This window comes from Opisthocomus hoazin, chromosome 1 (assembly GCF_030867145.1).
Source record: "Opisthocomus hoazin isolate bOpiHoa1 chromosome 1, bOpiHoa1.hap1, whole genome shotgun sequence".
Classification (NCBI taxonomy): domain Eukaryota; kingdom Metazoa; phylum Chordata; class Aves; order Opisthocomiformes; family Opisthocomidae; genus Opisthocomus; species Opisthocomus hoazin.
The window spans coordinates 135893382-135915242 of NC_134414.1; the positions used below are offsets into that span (position 1 = coordinate 135893382).

Consider the following 21861-nt stretch of genomic DNA (forward strand, 5'->3'; position numbering starts at 1 on the left):
ATCTGCATGTGGTTGTTGGTGTCTGAGGAACTGGTTGAAATCCAGCCCAAGCTGTTCGTGCCTGAAAGCTGCTGTTGTCCACTGGCTGATCGGTGAGCTATACCATTTTAGATTTAGTGGTTCTGTTAGGTATCTGCATGGTGAGTAAGTGCTTGAAAACAACCCCGCCGCACATGCTGCTCGTCTTGGAGAGAGGCGGTCCTGGCGTAGGAGGATGCGAGTGGTTTGCTGTGGAGCCTGCTCTTCTGCCAGCTGGCTACCCCAGCCTTCTGGGGGAGAGGTTTGTCGCGCCGCCTGCTCGGGCTTCCACAAGCTGCTCTTTCAGACGCAGCCCCTGAAGCTGCTCTTGTTGTACACTCACGCGCCCGTCCCGATGGATGGGCTGAGGTAATCGGTGCAGCGTACCTCTGCCGCACGCTAACAAGCTGCCCTTTGCTCTGCTGTGAGGGGGCTGGAAGACAGCCTTGCTGCTTACCTAGGCTGACCCCTTGCAATAAGACATCCTAGAATTCCGTATGGTGAACCGGGGAAGAAGCTTAGGCTCAGCGAGGGCTTGAGTCTTTCCTTTGTTGGGAAAAGTCCCCTGCCTCCCATAGGAAGCTCTTCGGGTGCTCCGGGACCTCTGTTGCTTCTAAAACTCCCATCAGGCTTTTGCGGCTTATTTCTTACTGCATTTTCTGTCTGTTGAATATGATGTCGGGGGTAACAAGTGGCCCTACGATCTTTGCCTCCTTTGGCACTGTATACCGTGAAAGATGATGTTCACTGTGTTGCTGAGGAAGAGAGGTGTGGTGCTGTGTCTAACCTCGACACAGTGACCATCTTTTCCTGGTAAATGGTATTACTGGATGTTTTGGACCACTCTGGGAGGATTGTGCTCTGCTCCTCCTCCTCACTGTATATGGCCACTAGTGACGTGAGGTTTTGTCCTAGCCGGTTATACTAGCTGCTACCTTCAGCTGTTAGAAGTGGAAGTGAGGGTAGCGTGGCTGTTGGGAAAGCATTCATTGAAGTTTGAAGTTCTACCAATAAAGGTGACTGGGGAAAAAACATTCAGCCTGTGTGCTGGTACCCTGAAGACCCGTTAAGTTCCTCAGCTGTCAGGCTGGAAAGTTTCTCAGAAAGAGGATTGCAATGGGAGCATGCCTAGGGGTTTGCTGGGGTTTTATAGCTGCCTGCTAAAACTCGGCACTCTGTACTTCTGTAGCTGCACCTTCTTAGTACTCTCCTGGGAATACTTTTATAGGGTTCTTCAGGGAGGCTTAAATAAGTAGCTTGTTTCGGTCCAATGACGTAAAGGAGTAGATTTTTTTTTTTTCCAAAGTTTGGTCATACCCTCCTGTAAAATCCTCTGTTTTAAAAGCTCTCGTTTCCACACTCGCAGTGTCTCTTCCAAATGAAAAGATCAGAACATAATAGCGATGTCAGGAGTAGACTTGCAGGGGTCCATCCCTTTTTTGTCCATACTGGAGGGTTTGGGCTAGGCTGCTATTGAGGAAGACAAACAAAAAAACCCCAACCTTAAAATTAATCCTACTCTCCCCTTCTCATTCAGAAAACCCATACATTGAAATCCCTTCTGCATCAGCAGTGAGTTACTGTATTGCTCAGCTGGTGTGTGGATTCTGGTTTTTGTCTCGTTTTTGCGAAACGTGAGACTTGGCATAGAGTCTGTGTGTTGGAGAGCTCTGTGTCTTGGACCCTGCAGGGCAGAACAGGGCAGATCTGCGGCTAGAAACCGGGCTGGTGCTCTCCTTAAACTTATGACATTCGTGTGACTGTTGTTCAGATGTCCAGTGTTTGGGGGGGTATGGACACATGCTTAAATTCATGGCTTTTTATTTTTATTATAAAAAGGCTGGGAGGGGAGAGAACAGATGGGGACTGGTTGCTGCAAAACTGGGACAAACCCTGTGAGTGTGCTTGGGTTCTATATAAATTGCACCATAAATGGATGGATGTTGGCTTCCCTGGGGACAGCAGCCGTGCTGCCATCACAGTGACAACCTGTTACTACGCTGAGGTTCCCTTTCCTACTCCGATAAAGGTTTGACCCTGCCAATGCTCTGCCCTGCCTGACCAAATGCCAGAAGTTGGGTATCTAAAACAAACTCGCTGTGTCTCTGTCGCCTGGTGCCGGTTCCAGGCAGGGAGAGGATTGCTCTTGCCTGCCTTAGCCGAGTGGAGACTTCAGTTGTGGCTGTCTGACAAGAAAAAGTGTCCTATTCCTCGGGGCTGCGGTCTTGTTCTCTTGACTCTACCAAATCGAAATGCCGTTGTAGTTACAACGATCAAAAGGCATTTTTCTGCTCTGCTGGTTTGGCCACAGCTGCAGAAGTTCCTTGTCTTGGCATCTCTGCCAAGATCCGACTCTGGCTCTGTTTACTGGAGAGGACAAACCGTAGCTAAGGCACTGGTGCTGCTGCCAGCGCTGCGAAGCATTGCTGCGTGACCTCGGCCCTCTCAGGAGCCTTGCTTCGAGGTGCTGCTTGGGAAGAACAGGGAGCACCGCGTCCTTGGTGCTCCTCAGGCTCTCAGGAGATGGGTCCTCGGATGGCAGCGCTGTCCGGGGAGCATCGCTCTGGACAGCTGTGCTGGCCTCTACCCCAGCTGGGGTAGGCAGAGCCAGGTAGCGAGTCTGTGTAGAGGGTGGTGGAGATACCTTCTGTAACCGCTTTCAGTAGGGATGTTGGTGTGGGAATCATTTTAATTTCACTTGTCTGTTTGCAGTTTTATTTCCAAGACTTCGGTCCTGGTGACTTTGCGTTGGAAGAGCAGTCAAGTGTGGTGAAGGACCAGGAGATCAAGCCCCAGCTCTGCGCCTAGCAAGAGTGTGTTGAAGGAAGGGGTTTGCTGGAAGGGAGATGTGATTGTAGGCTGCATCTGGGAAGGTGCAGAAGTTTACCAAGCCTGTTAGGTGTGAGCTGACAGCGCTGCTAGAAAGGAAGAAGTGCTGTGGATGAGAGGCTCACCACTCCAGGAGACCTCAGCATCTCCTGCAGTAGACAAGCTTGACGCAGTTGTAGGCTGGAGACAGCCAGTGAGGCAAAGCCGGCTCTGCATGGAAGGTTGCTTCGTGCAGTCCTTGCTCAGCTTCATTCTGAGGTGCCACAGCTTCCCAGCATATATTGTGGCATATATTTCGTGTGCCCAGAGACCTTGACTTGTTTTGATGCTGTGTCTGTTTTGGAGAATGTACAAAAAAAAAAAGTTGTTTGGAGGAGAGGAGTCTGTGTTGGGAACTGTTTGATTAAATAACCCTAGGCTTCGTCTGCCCTCAGCCCTCAATTAGCGCAGCAGTCATCAGGCCTCTCCGAGTGCCTCTGTGGATTGTAGGTGTGCGGCTCACCCTGAACTCTGCTACAGGGTCTGCATCCATAGCAAGGTAGGAAGTGGGTGCTCTGGGAGCAAGCAGCTCCTCCTGAGTGTGTGTTTATATCTGTATCTGTTGCAAAAGCAGGAGGCACTCCTCTGCCTTCGATGATTAGCAGTGTCAAGGTGATGGTTGGTACAGTACTGATGGGCTATGTTTCTAGCTGAGCAGGAAAGTGTGAAACTGCTGCAACCACGTGAATGATGGCTGCTGCAGCCTGCTGGGTTTGACCCTCATGTGCCCAATGGTGACTCTGAACATAGGGGTTTGGCTTCAGTCTTTTTTTTTTTTTTTCCTTTCCTAATTCTCTTCTTCGATAATGCTTTCCCACCACTTCAGGAAACTCAAAACCATTTTTCTATAAACCAGCAGGGCCCAAAGCCAGTATTTTGATTATTTAAACAGGGTTCTCTGCTTATTCTTTGCTTCAGTATAACACTGGCTTGTTTTCCTGGAAATCCTCTAAAAAAAAAAAAAAGCCAGTTTCAGTATTGGTGTAGCTATGTCGCAGATACAAAGCCAGAATGGTCTCCGAGCTACAGACCATGGCAAGATGTCCAATATCAAAATCCCAGCTAGAATTCAGGCAAAACTGTTGCTGACTTACCTTTGGAGAGGAAAAAGAAATTAGCAATATTTGCTGCCTTTGTGACATAGTCCCCTCCTCAGCTTCCTTGGCTGCCCTGTAAAAGTTAATTCATTACTGTTTGTAAAGGACTGCATTTCTCTGCTGCCAAATGCCACGGAGGTACCCTCTGCTTCTGTTGGATTTGCTTGTTTGCTTTCCTGGTTGGCAGCGTGCTGTGACATGGCCTTCCTCAGGGTAGTAATAATAATAATTAGGAAAAAAGAAAAAACAAACAAAGCAACCCTCCAACCACATAAAATGCAAAGCAACAAAGTGTAGAGCCTTACCGATGTTGCCTACAAGGAAAACTGGGTTTCTGTGAGGTCACTGGCCTGTGCAAGAGTTGGCTTGGGTTTTTTTTTCCCCCTTATGTCATAGGTTTTTGGAGTCTGAACTGATGCATGAAAATGCTTGTCATGTCCTTATCCGCTTTTCTGCGTTCTGGTAGTTTGTTACAATGCCTGAAATACATTTGGCTGCCAGATCTACTGCGTAGGACATGAGGAGGATCCTGCTCTGACCCTCTCCCAGCAGGCAGTGAAGTATGGAAACTCTGTTCGTTTTATTCCTGCCCCTCCCCATTCTTTTAAAACGGTGAAGGCGAGGACAGCCCCAGTTCGCTGGAGCGCGGGGTGAGCGAATGCGGTGACCGGCGTGGTGCTGAGCTCCTCCAAGGCACCGCCGCAAGGCAGCGGGCTCCCAGCGAATGCGGGCTCCGGGAAGACCGCCAGTTTCCATTCCCGTCGGAGCCGGCGTGTGGGTGGAGAGGCGGCTTGCTGCGGCCCCTTCGGCTTCCTCGCAAGGCAGCAGAGGGTCTGCCCTGCAGCGGAAAGTCCCGGAAAAATGATTTTCTGCTGGGAGGCTACAGGCTTCCTTAGCCTTTTGCTTTGCTCCTGCTCGCCCCTCAGGGCTGCCCTGGGTGCTTGTTTGCTTGCAGTTACCTGCCTCCCTGCCCGCGGTGCTGCACAAGTGCGTTGGATCCCTTTCTGCTGGGCTTGAGGTGGCTGTGCCTGGTCGGGGGGGTCCTTGTTGCTTTGCAGCTCCGGCGCGGGGCAGGGCCGGCTGCCCTGCGCTGTGCAGGGTGAGGCTTCCCCTTGATGTGGGCGAAGAGGATGAGCAACACAGCCCAGAAGGCTCCGATTCAGCCTTGTCCTCCCTCTTGCTAATCATTGTGACCCTTCTCATTTTCTTGTCCGCAGCATCTTCTCTTTAATCCTGGTTTGTTGGGTTTTTTTTCTTTAAAAAAGAATTTGAAGAGTTGCATTCCAGCTGTCTTCCTAACCTGCTGTGCTTAGGATGGACTGCATGGGAGACACAAATGGGCTGGTAGAATTTAGGAAACCGATATTTGATTGCAATTCTCTGCTGAAAGAGCAGACCCTCTGTGTGGTTGGGGTATCTCATATGCAGAACTGAGCCTGTACTGGATTTGCATCAGCAAAAAATAGCTGGACTTCAAGTTTCAGAGCAGCGATGGTTGCTTATTGCAGCGTAAAAGCTTTATTGTGTTTGGAGTTTGGGTGCGTGTGCCGATGAATTGGTGGGGTCGGTTGTTTAGTGAGGGGGTGGAAGGGGTAGTGGGTGGGGAAAGCTGGCATCCTGATGATAACATTCTCTGTGGGGTCCAGGGAAAATGTGTAGGTATTAAAATAAATTATTCTCTCCTGTGATGCATTGTGCTTTGTCCTAATAGAGCTAGCTGGTCAATGGAGCACCTCCCAAACACTTCCCACTGCTGGGTTCGAAGTCCCAGTGCTGCCTGAAATGAGCACAGTGTATTGGCAGAGTATAACTCTGTTCATTTTTATCCTCTTGTTTTCAGTTGATCCTAGTTTTCCAAATGTTGCATTTTGAGATGAAACTCTGTGGAGTTTTACCTTTCTGGGAAGCAGACATGGAAAAATTTGGTCATGTTTGAATGCAGTCAGAAAGGGGAATACGTGCTGCTGCTGGATGACTTCTGATTTCTACTGTGACTTTGCTGCAGCTTAAAAACAGAATTTCATAAAAGAAGTTTGGCAGGGAGAAATAAACTGGCTTTCACTTGTTCTGTCTCAGTGCCTACATGTGTGTGGCAGTGGGTCAGTCTGTACTACTTCATTAAAGGAAGATTATTTCCTTGATTAAATAGTGGCTTTTTATTCCGTATCAGTAGCCGAGTGCTGAAGTGGAGTTGCTTTTAACAGACCTGATATGAGGAAATATGAAGGACTGGCACTTGAAAAGTACGACCGGCACCTGAAAAGTACGGCTTCTGTAAGATACTCTGGCTGGGTGCAGAAGACCCCATCAAACAGTCCTAAAGATGGAATTTGCTTCAAAAGCTAAATTCATCATCTTAAAGATACACAGCTAATGAAATATATGGCGCTGTACCATAATACTGACTGGTGAAGATACACAGTGGACAAGTCTGGGTTTGTTCTTCTTTCTCAGAATCTCATGAATGGGCTGGCATCTATGCTTAATTCGCTGATCGGTGGGAGGGGGGCAGCTGGAGAATGAGGGTGGCAGAAGGTGTGTGCCGGTTTAAATTACTGGGCTGCGATGCAGAAGTTTAATATTAGCACAAGGCACAGGAAAATTTAAATTGTTCCTCTGGGAGCACACGTTGAGTTGGTGAGATTCAGTTGCTGAGAACTGAATTTAGGTCTTAATTTGTTCGTGTCTTATTTTCCCACGCTACCGTCCTCGTAATGTTTTCTTCCTATGTTGTAACATGTGTGAGAATGCTTGGTTGCTTTCCTCAGGAGAGGCTACGTTGGTAAGTGTGAACTTTGCAATTAACTGGCAACAAATGTGTTGGCAGTTCCTTCATAATTTTTGTGGGTTCAAAATGAAATTAAACGTGGGTTCCTGGCAAACTCCAGCTGGCTGAATCGGTGATCTTGGTGATTTGCAGAGAACGCTACTGCCAGCCAGACGCCGTGCTGGGGCGTGGAGCCAGAGCAGGGCGGAGAGAGCTGCATCCTAGATCCTGTGTGTGTGTTGGCTTTTTCTAAGCACCATACTTCTGGCTTGTTTTGAAATACTGTCCTGTTTGTTAGTAGCAGTGCCTACAGACATATCTCTCCGTTGTCGAAATGATTGCAGAGGAAGATACCTCTGGGTTGAGCCTTTCCTGCTGCTGGCGCTTGTGCTGTTTTGCTGTTTTGCTCCCGTGTGTCATCATTTTATGTAGAGGCATCCCTTCAAAGGGAGGGAGGGAGCATCGCTGCTCCTTACTCTGTCCCTTGCCTGGGATTTAACAAGCAGTACTTTGGTAATCCCTTCTCCGGCAGCCAGCCGTACTCCTCGGGCAGCGATCTTATCTTGCTGTGAAAGCTGAAGAGGTTGGGCTTCTGTCAGCGCTGGGATGGAGGAGATCTGAGGAGCTGCAAGGTGCGGCTGAAAATGACTCAAAGGGGAAAGCATCCATCCTGAGCTGGTCCCTGCATCTGGGCTGGCCAGTTGCAGCAAAACCAGCGCGGTGCTCTGATCTGCAGCCTGGGCCGGGTCTCTGCGCCGCAGCCGCCCCGCTGCTGAGGCCGGCTGAGCTCCTCTGCTGTGTTTTCCCACACTGCAGGCAGCTTAGTGCTTCGGTTGACGTGCTGCCCTTGTGCAGGGATTTCCTGTCATCCTCCTGTTGAGGTGAGGGCAGGGACTTCTATCTGGCATCTCAAATGAAATTTCAGGTCCGAGAGAGAGTAATTAATATTCTGTGCATTGCACAATTCAGTGGGCGTCACAACCCTGTTTCAAATGATGTGGCTATTTCTTCTGTTTTTTCTGTTATAAGGAAACAAAATAACTTGTTGCATTTTGGGGGGTTTTGTCTTGTGTTTTTTTTTCTTTTTTTTGCCTAGCATCCAGCGAGCTGCACTGGTGGTTCTGGAAAATTACTACAAAGATTTCACAGTCTACAACCCAGCCTTGTTAACAGCCTCCAAATCCCGTGCAGCCAAGCACATGGCTGGCCTGAAAGTCTACAACGTTGATGGTAGGTGAGGTGAAATGCAGGCTCTGAGACTGGGTGGGATGGGGAAGGGCTGGGTTGGCTTTATGCTTTGTTATGCACACATTCTCACCTTTTTGCTTTGCCAAATGCTTGTCTCTTGCTGGAAATCTTTCTAACAGTGCTGAGTTTGCCGGTTCCAGATGACTTTACAGATGTGCTTAGCCCACAATAAGGCTTTTGTCTTTGCCAGGTGAAACGGCCAAGTTTTGGGCCAGGCTTAAATATTACGTGGCTTGACAAGCACTTTTCGGCACCACTGCTTATTCTAGGCAGCCTCGACTTTTGGTCACCCTTGGGTCATCTCCCTGGTTCTGCTGGTACAATAAACACAACTTTTAATCTAAACGAGTTCCCCAGTCATTTACCGTGCCGCTTCCCCAGGCAGCCTTCAGGAGAGTGAAGGAGGTTGATACCGGTGTGGGAAGAAGCAGCAGCCTGAGCAGTAAATTAGCTGTGCCTGGCTTATGCGTGGCCATGCTCCCAGGTCATCCCGATGCTAAGCAGTTCAAGGAAATTCAGAGATGGATAACTACCCCCCTTGAGCTTTGCCATTCTACAAACCTGTTTCAAACATTTGGGTTCGAAAGAAGCCTGTGGGAGGATGGACGGGTGGATCCCTGCAGACACTGAGAGCAGTGAAAACTAGGCTTAATCATTTGGCATTCTTAGACCCTATCAGTGAAAGCTAGGCTGGGTAAGCAGGGTGTGCCCAGCCATCACAGCCCGCATGAAGTGCGCATTCCTTTGATGGAAGAGCTGAAGTGGTGGAGGGAAGCTTGTGTGGTGAAGGATGGCTGAAGTCTTGTGACAAGATGCGGTAAGGCACGTCTCGCCCATGGATAGGTTAGTACTGAAAGGCTTTGAGAGCTGGAAGGGAGAAGGGACTGCAGGGACTTAGCTGGGCAAGGTGGCTCTGCATGCAGGGTGTGGAGACCAAAATATGAAGAATATCTGTCACATGGGAAAACATGAGACGTGATTGTTTTGCCTTCAACAAAGCTTCAGTGCCTTAAGGGTTTGTTTTTATTTGATTTTTTTGCATTTTTGGTGACTTCAGAAGTTTTAAAGACTGTATTCTATGTATTTCCCCAGATCCGATGCAGCACTGGCAAGTCCATAAAATTAATTAGAGGTTTGGATCCTCACAGTGAGGTGTCCCCGTCCTGACAGAGGAAGGGCGAAGGGAAGCAGGGGGGAGGGAAAGGGTCAGGCTTTTGCTCATCCTGTGTCCCCTGCTGCCTGGGGAGAAGAAGCTCTCGGATGGGAAAGCATGAGTTGAGTTGGAGAGGGGAAGCAGACGGATTTGGTCTGCACTTCTCTAGAGGTGAGATCTTTCATTCCAGCTGCCCACTCTCCATGAGGCCTGATGTGTGGAAAGGGAGGGCTTCCCGATCCCGCCAGGCTGGCGGCAGGACGTGCCGTTCTGGTTGCTGGCTGGCTGGTCTTCTCCTGCGCTGCAGCATCTCTGCAGGAGGCGGCAGGGTCTGCTGGGACGATGGCACTCCCGAGCTCAGAGGAAAAACTGCCCGGCTGGTAGTGGTAGTGGCTTAGGAGCTGCTAGCTCACAAAACTTTGTTTGGTGGAAGAGAAGGAACCAGAAGCAAGCTCCAGATGTGGCTGGCAGGCCTTTCCAAGCGTGAAGCTCGTGAGCCTGCCAGGGCCTGAGAACTCGTGCCTTCCCTTCCGGGGCCGTACTGGTTCCCTGGGCTGTTCCTTGTGCAATGCCGCTGCCTTTGTGGACGTGGAAATCTCAGGCTTAGAGGCATGTCCTTAAGAAGATTCCCATCCATTTTACAAAGCAGAGCGTAGTTCTGGCTGCAGCTTACCTTGGCATCCTGACAGTCTCTTACGCCCAACATGTGAAAAGACAGTAATGCTATTAAGGCAGCCTAATTTGTTGGCAGCTTTTGTATTTGATATGGGAGCAGCCAGCAAGGAAGAGCATGTTGCTGTAATCTCTCTCATACAGAGTGGGGAGGCTTACCTTCGAAACCAGGATTTTCATCGCCAGGCCTAGTCAAGGAGGCAAATTACAGTTCTAACCCAAATTTGGGAGCTAGTGCCTCCCTTGAGTCATATCTTCCATTTCAGGGCTGTCAAACAAAGCCTGAAGTGTTTAGACTCTTAAGAAGCTGTCCATGTGAATACTTGTCCTTCCTACTGCTGAGCTTCAGGCTTCTGTCTTGGAATCCATTTTGTGCTTTTTAGGAAAAAATTAAAAAGTTGCCCTTGCATGAGCAGAACAATTTTAAGCATGTCTGTGCAATTGATTGGCCGTAACCACTGCCAGTTGAGAGTGTGGGCTTTCAGAGCAGTTAGTCAGGAAGGCGGCTCTTGGTGGTTTGGACACAGTCCTAGACTCTTCCTTTTTCCCTCTGGGTAGACCCCCCTCTGTCCTCTGTCTGGATAGAAGAGTTAGTAGACTCTTCAGGAGCAATATTTTTTCCCCTCTTTGCCCAAACAGCCAGAGCTGTGAGCTTCGTGGGGGAGCCGCAGAACCGACTACTGCATCTTAAGGTCCTGTAGAAGACAGCTCTGTCGCTCAACCGGGTGTTACAGAGCAGATTGCAGCTTCCCTGTTCCTGTAGCTGTGTAGGATCTGTTAACAGCCACAGAAGCACTAATGACAGGTGCTGCTCTGAGAGCCTTGAGGAGCTACTACGCATATAGACCCCAGTCTGCCCTCTTGCAGGACTGCTGCTCTGATGGCATCTGTCCTTCTGGAAAAACCTGTGCTTTGTCTAGAGGTGACGCTGCTGCCTCTGCATCCTGCGTTTCCTCCCTGCGTGTAACTGTCTGGAGTTTGGCTTTCGTTCATTCATCTCCATGTCTCATGATGTTCTTGTGTTTGTCTTTCTCCTCTTTCCAACTCCTCACTTCTTGTGCTCTCACACTGTCTTGTTGCTGAAACGTGGTGTGTTCCAGCTGCCTTTGCCTTCAAACTGAAAACATATATAATGGGCGGTAAGTTGCATCCTTGGCATGTGCACCTCACTCTGCCTTTGTGTGTGTTGTGTGAGATCCTTCATCCCGACTAACTTCCCTCAACCGCAAGCCAAAGCCCCCTCTGCAAGCCTGTGCTGTCTAGCGGGGTTTCTGTCGGAGCTCCTGAGGACCAGGGAAGGGTTTACGGCCTTGGCTGGGAAGGCTGGAGCCACAGAGCACTTGTGACGGATGCTGTGGGGTGCTGGTCTGTCCCAGCCCCAGTCCTGTGGCAGTAACACCATGTTTCTTGTCTCCTTTTCACTCGTCCTCGCCTCCCAAAGGCCCAGGTAACAATGCTTCGGGGCAGTCCCGCGCCATGATTGCAGCCGCGGCCCGTCGCAGGGACTCCAGTCACAACGAGCTCTACTACGAAGAGGCTGACCACGAGCGCCGGGTGAAAAAACGCCGTGCGAGGTAAAGCTGTCCCTTCCCGGGTGCCGCTCTGTCGCGGGGGTCTTGCCGAGCCTGACGAGCGGGAGGACCCGTGACTGAGGGCTGGGGGCTGGCTGTAAATCCGTCACAGTCAAGAAGCGTATGAAACCCAGATGCACAAGGGACAGTGACAGCGTGCAACTGGAATTATCTGAAGAACATGCATGAAGCAGAGCTCACATATTATTCCACATCAGCTAAGGCAGTGTCACAGATTAGGGAACAGTCAGTTCTCAACAAATGTGTAGTTACTTGCTGTAGGAAATCGCTTTGTTTCCCCCATGCCCAGGCTTGTCGTACCAGCTCAAGTAACCTAGGGACAGGATCGGTGAAGCACTTGGTGTTGCCTGTTCGTGGGCAAGGGGAATATTTATGTTTGCAGTCAACTGAAAGGAGCAGTTTGACTGCCCTTTTCAATGAGTCGGGGAGGAAAGACGCGGTTGCATTTTGTTTGGAACACAGCGATGTTTTCTGCCAGTCACGCTTAGGCTGCAGAGTTGATGCTTTGTTGAAGTGACCCAAGGTAGTGCCTTTGTTTGCTCCGGAGCCTAATTACAGTTTGTAGCTAACATACCTAACAGTGTGAGGCAAGTTGCTTATGGCCAGGCACCCCTGAGCTGAGCTGTGTTTGGAAGGAATGTGCCGTAACTGGAAGGAGCTGGCTTGTTTTGTGTTTTCTTTTGGCAGTTTATATTTCATTGGGAAAGTGCTGGCACAGTGTCCCCCCATAGCCTGCTTCGGTCTGACCTGTGCTCCATAGCCGCTGTCTTTTGGGCTCTTTTCCAGCCTCGGAGCAATAGGAACTTAAACTTCCCTTTCCGTGCAGTGTAGGATCCTAACTTGGCCACATCTCGCTTGCTGAGTTGGTTGGAACAGCTGCTTAGTCAGAGGAAAACCATCAGTCACTAGAAGACCAGGCCAGATGTTTCAAAGGAGAAAGGTCAGAGCTCTAACAAAAAGACACGAGGAGATTAGAAACTGATTTCCTCCCCCCACCTCCCCCAAGTCAAATTAAAAAAAATGGGCAGGGGTCAGGGCTTCTCGTGCTGTTCCTCATGTGTAGCCTGAATGCCGTACGCTATGGCTCTGCTTGTTGTGAGGCAGCTTCCCCTGGCTTTAAGGTGCTTCGGGTGTGAGGGCAGTGTGGACGGTAGTTGGTGACTCGAGTGGAAATCTGGTGTGAAAAGTCCTCGCTGGAGGGGCAGAAGAGTTCTGCTGGGTGACTCTTCCATTATCGTTGCTTTTTGCTCACTCACTGCAGCGTAGCCCCTCACTTGTTAGCACTGGGCTAACTTGCAAGTGTCGTTTGGCATCTGTTTGCCTTTTTGTGGTGCGGTCTCGGTGTTTGCTCACCTGTGCCCACACAGGAATGTTTCGCAGAGGGTGTCTCTGGCTGCAGCGCTGGGAGCGAAGGCGGGAGCCCCGGCGCTGGTCAGTGGAGGGGCGCAGAGCAGTCGTCCAGCAGCACGAGGTCCGTGCCCGGTTGGTGTAAATCGGAGCAGGCTGCAGCCTGTGAGCACAGAGTCACGGAGCAGTCGGTGTCCCGGGTCGTGCTGGTTTATAGCCAGCCGCTTCCTGACCCCTTCCCCGTCCTCGTGCTTCACGCTGCGGTACTGTGTGCTGGAACTGTTGTTTTCAGAGATGTGTGTTAAACGCAAGGGCAGCTGTGTCTTGTTTGGGTCGTGTCGCTGGTGTTTATGCTGTGTTGGCAGAACTAAGCATGATGCTCAGGCTTATAAAGTCTTAATCCTGGTTTACGACCCTCAGCTGCTGAATGGCTTGGGCAAGGAAAGAAAAGCTGCTGTGTGCCCCTCACGCTGTCAGTGGAGAAGATTTTAGGTAAATTGTCTGATGGCAGGCAGTGAGTCAGTGGCAGAGATGGGAATAGGAGCTTGTAAATCCTGACTCCCAGGCTCTGCCTTAACTACAGACCCTTGCTACCTCTCCTGTTGTGACTCTTGCTGTTCTGATTTCTCTTCTGCAGGCTTGTGGTTGCAGTAGAGGAGGCTTTCACTCACATCAAACGCCTCCAGGTAGAGGAACAGCAGAAAGCTCCAGGAGAGATGATGGACCCCCGAGAAGCAGCCCAGGCAATCTTCCCTTCCATGGCAAGAGCTCTGCAGAAGTACCTTCGCACCACCCGCCAGCAGCAGTACCACAGCATGGAGAGCATCTTGCAACATTTGGCCTTCTGCATCACCAATAACATGACACCAAAGGTAATGCTTTCTCTGACGTTGGTGCAGGAAGGAAGGAGAAAGGGATGGCACGTCTGCGTGTGCACGCATTGTCGGGGGAGCTGAGCAGAGGTTTCCATAGTTGCTGTCTGTGATACAATCAGTGCGTTGTAGGCTGCATCAGGTCGTGAAGTAACGTTTCCTCTACAGCATCTTCTGTCTCTCTTTATCTAAAAGTTCCTGTGAGATGATTGTGCTCCCATCTTGTTCAGCAAAGGGAGTCCCAGAGAAGTGTCCAAGACGGTGGCCTTGAGTCACAGGGAATTCCTCCAGCTGGCTCACAGTAGCAGCACGATGCAGGTGGCAGCCTGCAAAGGACCATTATTGGGTTTTTTTTTTTTTGTCCTTTCTGCAGTGCTGCATTTTGGACTTCTTCTAATTATCACCTAAATCCCTGTCTGTCTGAGAGTGTTTCTAATTTGTGAGCCGCTTGGTCAAAAGTCAGTTTGCTGCTTCGCGCCCTGGCTGTGACTGTTGATTTGCAGACGTGGGGAGGGACTGAATGGTGGGGGAAACGGGTCACACGGTCCCCTTCCCACTCTCCCCCTACCCTTCTAAAAATACCCCACAATACCAGAGGAGGGTTAGAAATGGAAAACTTACTCCTGGGCATTTACCCAGGACTTACTACGCTAAGAGCAGAAATGCTGTCAAAAGATGGGACCTAGCACCCTCTCACTGGGGTCCACCTGGTACCTCGCCCAGGTGTGCAAGGGGGGTTCTGCTGCTGCTGAGGTTGCAAAGGAGGCTTTAAACACAAGCGACATCAAACAGCGTTCCCAGTTCTGCTTTCAGTTTTGCAGCCTCAGTCAGCCTGCAGACGTGGAAACCTCTGCTTTCCACCTTAACTTGGCCTGAAGAAGGCAGGGCCAGCTGCCTCATCTGCCTGTCTGGGACTGCCATTTTGGGGTGGGTTATGGGGATGGTAGAGGACAAATGACCTCTGCTCTACTGAGCAGTGGCTGGACGGCAGTGCCGACTGCAGGAGTCGGGGCTATAACTTTGAAACCTTGCTGGGATGGACTGGAAGAGGATCTCCTGGTGGTTGTGTCTGCTCCTGGCCTGTGAAGAGCTGGGAGGGACTGGGGAGAGGATGTCTCCTGAAGCATGGCAGCTGAAACAGTTCGCAGCGTGGCAAGCCTGTGCTCGCGGAGCTGTGTCTGGGGATGGGAAGAGAGCGTCGACGTGGGGCTGGCGCTGACAATGTGTCCATCTCTCGGCAGGCATTCCTGGAGCGTTACCTCAACTCAGGCCCGACCCTCCAGTACGACAGGGATCGCTGGTTCTCCAAGCAGTGGACGCTTGTCAGCGAGGAGGCGGTTACAAGCGGGTTACAAGACGGCGTTGTTTTTGTCCTCAAGTGCTTGGACTTCAGCCTTGTTGTTAATGTGAAGAAAATCCCCTTCATCAAACTCTCTGAAGAGTTCATAGACCCTAAATCTCATAAATTTGTCCTCCGCTTACAGTCTGAGACTTCAGTCTAAGGGATTTCGAGGGTGGGTTGTTTGGGGATTTTTTTTTTTTTTTTTAATATTGTGCTTTCGGGTTTAATTTCCCCAATGCTGACTGAAACTGGCAGATGATGGACCAGTAATATTTGACCATCTGCACTTTATTTGGAAAGGGGAGGGGGGGAGTTTGGATATCTTATCTAGAAAGAAATATCTTAAGAGGCGACAGGGTGACTTGGCTCGGTTAGCTCAGCCTTGGAGACAGAACAGATTTTTTTTTTTCTCTCGTTCCCCCACCCCCATTTCCAGGCATACTGTAAATCTCACGCGCGCTCTTTTCTCCGCACGATTGCAACGTCGGTATTTCTGTTGGAGCGCTGCCTTACGCTGTGCGCGCGCCTGCGCTTTTGCCTCTCCGCTTTTGCCACCTGTAGCTGTTTGTGAGAGCGCGCTGCTCGCCTCCCCGCTACAGAAACCCGCTTGCGCGGGGCCGGGGGGTTGCAGTCCCCCCTCACTCGGCGAGGAGAGGGTATCGAAGGACGGGTGTGAGAGGGCTGCTTCTGTGAGCCGCCTAACCTGCAGACTGAGGACTTACTCTTCTCCTCCCATCCTTCTGCCCTCTCCTGTCAGTGCTGGACCTGTGCGAGCGTAGTTCTATGGTTTTGCTCCCCGTGCCTCTGAAGTTGCCTGTCTTCAGCTGGATCAGCCCATCTTGCAGCTCTCCAGTTGTTGGTTTTGTTTTGTTTCTTTTCTTTTGAACAGTGCTTGTTCATGAAACTGTTCTGCGTGACGCAGCTCCCTGTTACCTCTCACCTGCTGCCCTCTCTGCTGCTTGCCTGCATCAGCCGGGCACTCCCGGGGCTCCCCGTCTCTGTCCCATTCTGTCCGGCTTGCTGAATGTGTTTCGTCCGGCCGCGGTCCCCTCGGGGTCTGCCTTACTGCCGCTGCCTTTGGCACCTGCAGGGGCTGCGTATTCGCGCTGGGACGGGGTAGGTAAGCAGCTGGCTCCTCCTCAGATAAATCACAGAGCCTCCCTGTGTCTGACAGCCTCTTTGGTGGGGAGGGGGGTGCAGGCAGAAATGCACCCCTCCCTCTCCAGCCGGCCTCAGGAGCGTCTGGAGGAAGGGTGGGCAAAAGCACTTCCCTCCTTGAGGAGAGGAGCCAGGGAAGGGCTGACCGCTGCCGTGTGCACTTGCTTTGGAGAGCTGCTGCGCTCTGGAAACACTGCAGTGTGTCCTTCCCCACCGTACGCCTTCAGCTATAGCTAAGAAATGCCAAACTATGTCTGAATGTGGAAAATCTGCCTGCCTTTCTTGGCCTTCCTGTACTGTGGGAGTTTCTGCTCAGTGCCAGGGTGTGCTCCCGCGAGAGATGCGTGGCCCTTAAATTGCTGTTTGGTTTGTAAGGCCGCCTTTGTCCATCAGTGCAGCTTTCGTGTGTGACTTCTGTTGTCTGAGATCTGCAGAGTTTGAAAGGTTTGCTGTTAACGGTGAGCCGGGACTGGTGTCTGAAGCCTGGTTGCCGGCACAGGGCATCGCGTGGCTCTGGAGCCATCTCCGAGGCTGGCAGTGACCTGCCTTCAGTCAGGTCCCTCCCGGACACCCCGGCTCTGTGGCGGTGGGTTTGCGTGTGTGAATGCAAACACTCGATTCGTTCTGCCACACAAGTATCTCTGTCGGGCAGGATCTGACCTGCCTTCCATATGGATGTCTTAACGCAGAGGCCCCAGTTCAGTGAGGTGTGTAAGCCAGTGCCTTTTGCTGGCAGGGTGCGTCGTCTTCCAAGCGGGGCTGTGACAGCCCCTCCTGCTCCCTTTGGACTTCCCCAGGCCTTCCCTGGGCTCCTCCAGCAGCTTGTGGGGTTGCCTCCATGCTCCCACCAGCATAAGGTGGCCGAGCTAAGAGTGGGGCTCTGGTAGTCCTGCACGGCACGGCTGGTGTGGGCTGGCTGGTGCCCACCACACGCTGGTGGGGGGGGTTAGTCACCTTCAGCAGGGAGGCTGGGGACAGCGTGGGGGGGTCCAGCCTCTTCCAGCTTCAGCAGCAGTGGAGCCGCATGTCCAGCAGCACCTGCAGATAGTCCTCTTGGGATCGAGGGAGCACCCCGGTGAGCGAGGATCCGAAGTGGTGATTCCCCATCCAAGTGACCCCTGCAGTCTCCTGTACCGTTCTCACAAGTGCGTGGTAGTCACCTGCATCCTGTCTTCTCCATGTGATGTGCCAGATATGGTTGTGAAGAAACTAGGTGGCACGGCACACGATGGGATCGTGCCCATGTCCCTTAAAGGATGGGAAGTAGGTAGAGTTTTCCCTTCTCTAAACTTAGTGTTTGGGTGTCTTTCTAGGTCAGGCTTGCTGGTAGTCTGTATGGGGACTCCTTTATTTACTGTGGCCTTCACAGTGTTTTGTTTTGAAGAAGATAGGTTGTTTTATTCCTTTTTTAAAAACAAGAAAAAGAAGGGAGGGGGGCATATAGTATCCTCACGTTTGGCTCTCCTGAAGATGCCTGTATCTGGCTTTTGTGATGTGCATAACCAGCAAGGTGGGAGAGACCGGGAGTAGCTTGGGAGACTGTGGAGCACTTGGGCCTGTGTGGAGGCTGCTGCCTGTGGCTGATCTGGCTCGTTTCTGTGAAGCCAGAACAAGAACCACCTTGCCGGAGGCTTGGGTGTGCCGTGTGCATGAGAGCACCTTCTCACAGGCACCTCTGCAAAACTTTCTTACTTTCCCAGGATTTTCTTCCCCTTTCCTTTTCCATCCCCATCAAGGGGTGTTGTCGGACAGTATCTGCTCAGGAAACTCATGTCTTAATTGTGTTAAATCCTTGAACACATGGAGAACCAGCCGGAAGCGGCGCGTGCTCGCTCTGGGTCTGCCAACGGGAGCCAACTCCTGCATTAAACGCTCTTCCCTCATTCAGCAGCGTGAATGCTTTGCCTGATGAAGTCTGATGGAGCGGACTTGGCCTCGCAGATGGTCTCTTCAGAGATGCAACCTGCTTAGGGGTGAGGGCAGACTGCAAGAGGAATCGGGACCCCTGAGTATTCCCTGGGTTTTTGGGGTGTGTGGGGGGGTGTATGACATTTTGTTTTTCAGGATCTCCCTTGTTTCCCCTCTCCATGCAAAATCGGGACCACTGTCATACCTACCTCAGTGGGGTGTTGTGAGGCTGAACTCAACTTGTCATCAAGTGCTTTGAGATGCACAGATGAATCTGTGGCATCTGTAAGAATTCATATTCTGTATAAAAATACTGAGTGGTGAGAGCAGACTGGTTTGTTTAACTCTGTTTATAGCCAGCTAATGAGTAAGAATCTAGTTACAGGGAATGAAGCTCTGATCCAAATCCTCCAGTCCTTTCTGCTGCAGAGTTTTCCAAGAGCGGAGCATAAATAAGGCTTGTAGGGTTTGCCAGCCAAGCGCAGGCTGTTTTCCTCCAAGTGCCTCTCCTGTCCTGCGCTGTCACCTTGCACATATTCTCCCTCCTTTCTCCCAGCCTGGATGCTTGTACCTGGCTGGGAATTGGGGTTTTTCTTAGCATTCAAGTGGTTTATAAGACAGCCCTGTTTGTCATGAAGTTGACCGTGTTCCTTGGACTGGGCATCTTCACTAAAGGCTGAACCATTCGACAGGGTGCTGTGTTGCCTGGCCAGGAGAGGTGTTGCCTCACTTTTCTCTTCCATGTTGATGTTTTTCCTGTGATTGTCAAGTATGCTTCTCAGACTTTAAAGGCTTTGGTTTTGCTCTCAGACTCATTACAGCCTAAATCCAAAGCTGTGCTGAGATTTTTCCAAAACAAGATGCAGCTAAGACTTTCAACTGTTGCAGAGCAGATGGAAATGGCTGTGGGTTTCAACAAGGGCTGGCTTTCTCTGTCATAGCTAAAGAGTGAAAGATTCATATTTCTGGCAGCTTCTAGGGGTGTAGGGGCAGATACTAGACCCTTGATACCTTGCCAGCCCTGTAACTAAGGCTGGGCAAAGGTTGTCACTACATCTGTTGGCTCCTTATTGCCATGGGCTGGAGCCGTCCTTGAGCAGGCTCTGCGGGGCTGCCCCAGGTCTCAGGCTCCTTTCCCGCTCACGGCAGGGGAGCAGGCAGCGCGCTCTGAAGCGTGAGCATTGTAGCACTGCCCTCCATGGCGTACCAGTCCTTCTCCGGGCCCCTGTGGTCAGCCTGGGGAGGGGGCTGCTTGCAGCTACCGGTTCTCACCCTGCAGAGGGGAGACATTCCACCCACAGACCCCGGTAGGCGGCACGGGAGCTGGGGGGGATGCACCCTGCATCGACGTGTGGTGGGGTGCAGCTTGCTCCCCGAGTAAGGTCAGCTCCTGCTTCTGGGGTTGTCCTGAGTGCCTTCAAGAGCAATCCCCACTGAAGGGGGATATTGGAGAGAAAGGCAGATCTCATCGCAGCCTCTGCCAGCTGTTCCTCTGGCTTCTGCCTCCAGAAACCTTCCTGCCAGCAACTTCAGTCACTCCACCTATGGCTCTCGTCCTCCCTGCCCTCTGTTTTTCCCGAAGTTCCCTAGTGAAGCAGAACAAGCATCCACTGGGAAGGGAGGTGCTGGGGCTGCAGCTTGGGGATAGCTCATGACAAGGTGCAAGTTTGGGGAGGCCTGAACAATCCCAGCCCTCACGGAGCCTCTGAGCCTTTCCCTTTGGGATGGGAACCTCCACGCAAAGCCTTGGGAATCTGCTGTTGCCAAGTATGCCGAAAGCTGTGGGGAAGCAGTTTCTGAAGTTGGCCCTGCATAAGGATCTCTTCGAAGTCTTGTTTGAGATGTGCTCGTTTCCAGCACTTGCTGCTGAGGAAACTGGAAAGATCCATGCCGTGCTAAACGTGGAAACCTATTCAAGCCAATTTCATCTTGCTTACCAAAACTTGTAAATCTGCCCTTTTCGAAGGTAAAACAGAATTTTTGCAGTCTCTTGCAAAAATGCTGTAGTCTGGTCCCGGATTCCGCTCTTCAGTTGCGCTTGGTTCCGCCCCGTCGTGCGAGAGCTGATGGCGAGAGGTGTGAGCAGGTGTCCGCGTTCTCATGTGGCTGGTTTGTCCGTGCGCCTTTCCCTGATGGGTGTGCGTGCGTTACACGTGTCTGAGGCCTCAAGCCAGGCTTGGTGGTTCAGTCTTTAAGACTTACCACCTTAACACACCAGGCTGTGTTAAGAAGGGAGCGCTCTTGGGATTGAGCTGTTTGGGGGGTTTTTTGTGTTTTAATTTAAAAAAATAAAAATAAACCTCTCAAATTTCTGTTCTCGTAAAAGAGATGGCTTTGGGCCATGTAGTCTCCCACGGGAATATGCATCCTCCTGCGCTCAGGCTGCTGCCTCCGATAAATGATGACCAAAAGTTGCCGTTTCCGACAGCCGCTCTGTGACCGGTGCGCATGGCTTTGGGATACCCCCGAGCCCGGTCCCCGCAGCCCCAGCGGCACAGCCCTCTGCATCCCTCCCAGGGACTGCGGTTTTACCCCTGTACCACGCCGAAGCCCCCTGGGCAGCCGTCCCTGCCCTGCGGGAGAGGGAATCCTTCCCTCCGGCTGCTTCCCGGGCACCTCTCGCCAGCGCTGGCGAAGCCTGGGGGTGCCTCCTGCGTGCCGGGGGGATGCTGTGGCTCGCTGCCCGCGCGGGCGGAACTGTGAAGGAATCCTACACTCTGCTGTGCCTGTTTCTTTGATTCAGCGTTATCGTGTCTTGGGGAAGGGAGTGGGAGAGATCACCCTTCCCTCGCCCTCCTTTGATCACTGTGTAATACTCTTTTTTTCTACACACTGTGTATAGTAAGATGGGTTTTGCCAGGGTTTTCTAATTAATAGACACTAACCAGCATTTCTTTTTTTTTTTTTTTGCCCCCTTCTCTTTGCACATGTGACTTTAACTGCGGTGGTACCTGGTCTTTCTGTTCGTTTCTAATGGTGAACTTAAGTAAGCAAATTCCTGGTGTCTGTGACATTAATGCACTGTGGGTCTAGCCTAGTAAATTGTTCTGTTCCAAGCTGGGTTCTCTTAAGTTATAGCCGGATGGGGTTTTGTTGTTTTTAAACTGAAACGTAAAACCGTTTTACACTTTGCATATTTTGTACAGTAAAATTCTGGAAATAAACTGAAACCAGATTTGATTGTCCCCCTCCTCCTTATCCTTTCAGACAAAAAAAAAAAAAGCTTTTCTGGCCTTCAAGCATTCCATAGCTGTGACTGGGAGGGGCCCTGCAAACATGCGGTTTAACCTTTTTGAGGCTGTCTTTTTGTCACCTTCCTTCTAGACCTCTCAGATCCGCCCTGCCACAGTAAAATGTAAACTCATTTATCACTCCTGAAGAAAGACTGGTAGGTGACTGCTTTGAACACCTGAAATCTCAAATGATGGGGAGCAAATTCACCTGGGGGGGGCATGGATGCATGACTGGAGTGGGAACAGGTTTTTCTGCCTCTTCTCTCCTAGTTTGCACACGAATTATGAAGTGCAGGACTCATCGTCGAGTTCCTTATTTGGATCTGGTGGGGAGGAGGAGTGGCGAGAGGAGGAGAAGCCAGCGCTCCTCACTTGTGTGTTTGCGAGCCTGGGCTCTGCTAAAACAAGGTGCCGGGATCTCGCCTCAGCAGCCCCTGTGCATGTGGCTCTCCCCACCTCCCGTTCCCATCGCCGGCGTGCCGAGAGCTCGGAAAGACTGAGCAGCTGTGCCCGAGGAAGCAGGGGAGCAGCCTTCTTACCTAGACAGCCTTTGGTACCTGCTCTTCAGGAAAGCCCCTTTTCAGCG

General features: G+C 51.3%; 1 protein-coding gene across 2 annotated transcripts in view; it reads left to right on the top strand.

Annotated features, from left to right (window-relative positions):
• The window catches only part of VANGL1 (VANGL planar cell polarity protein 1), a 37621-nt gene extending 16452 nt beyond the window's left edge, over positions 1–21169 (top strand). The window contains exons 4-8 of one of the 2 annotated variants that reach the window (XM_075437110.1): positions 7847–7980; positions 10924–10962; positions 11265–11397; positions 13400–13634; positions 14876–21169. In XM_075437110.1, coding sequence (XP_075293225.1) covers positions 7847–7980; positions 10924–10962; positions 11265–11397; positions 13400–13634; positions 14876–15136 — 802 coding nt within the window. In that variant the 3' untranslated portion in view covers positions 15137–21169. The remainder of the gene's footprint in view (positions 1–7846; positions 7981–10923; positions 10963–11264; positions 11398–13399; positions 13635–14875) is intronic. The other variant, XM_075437100.1, reaches the window with a different exon arrangement.
• The last annotated feature ends 692 nt before the right edge of the window (positions 21170–21861 follow it).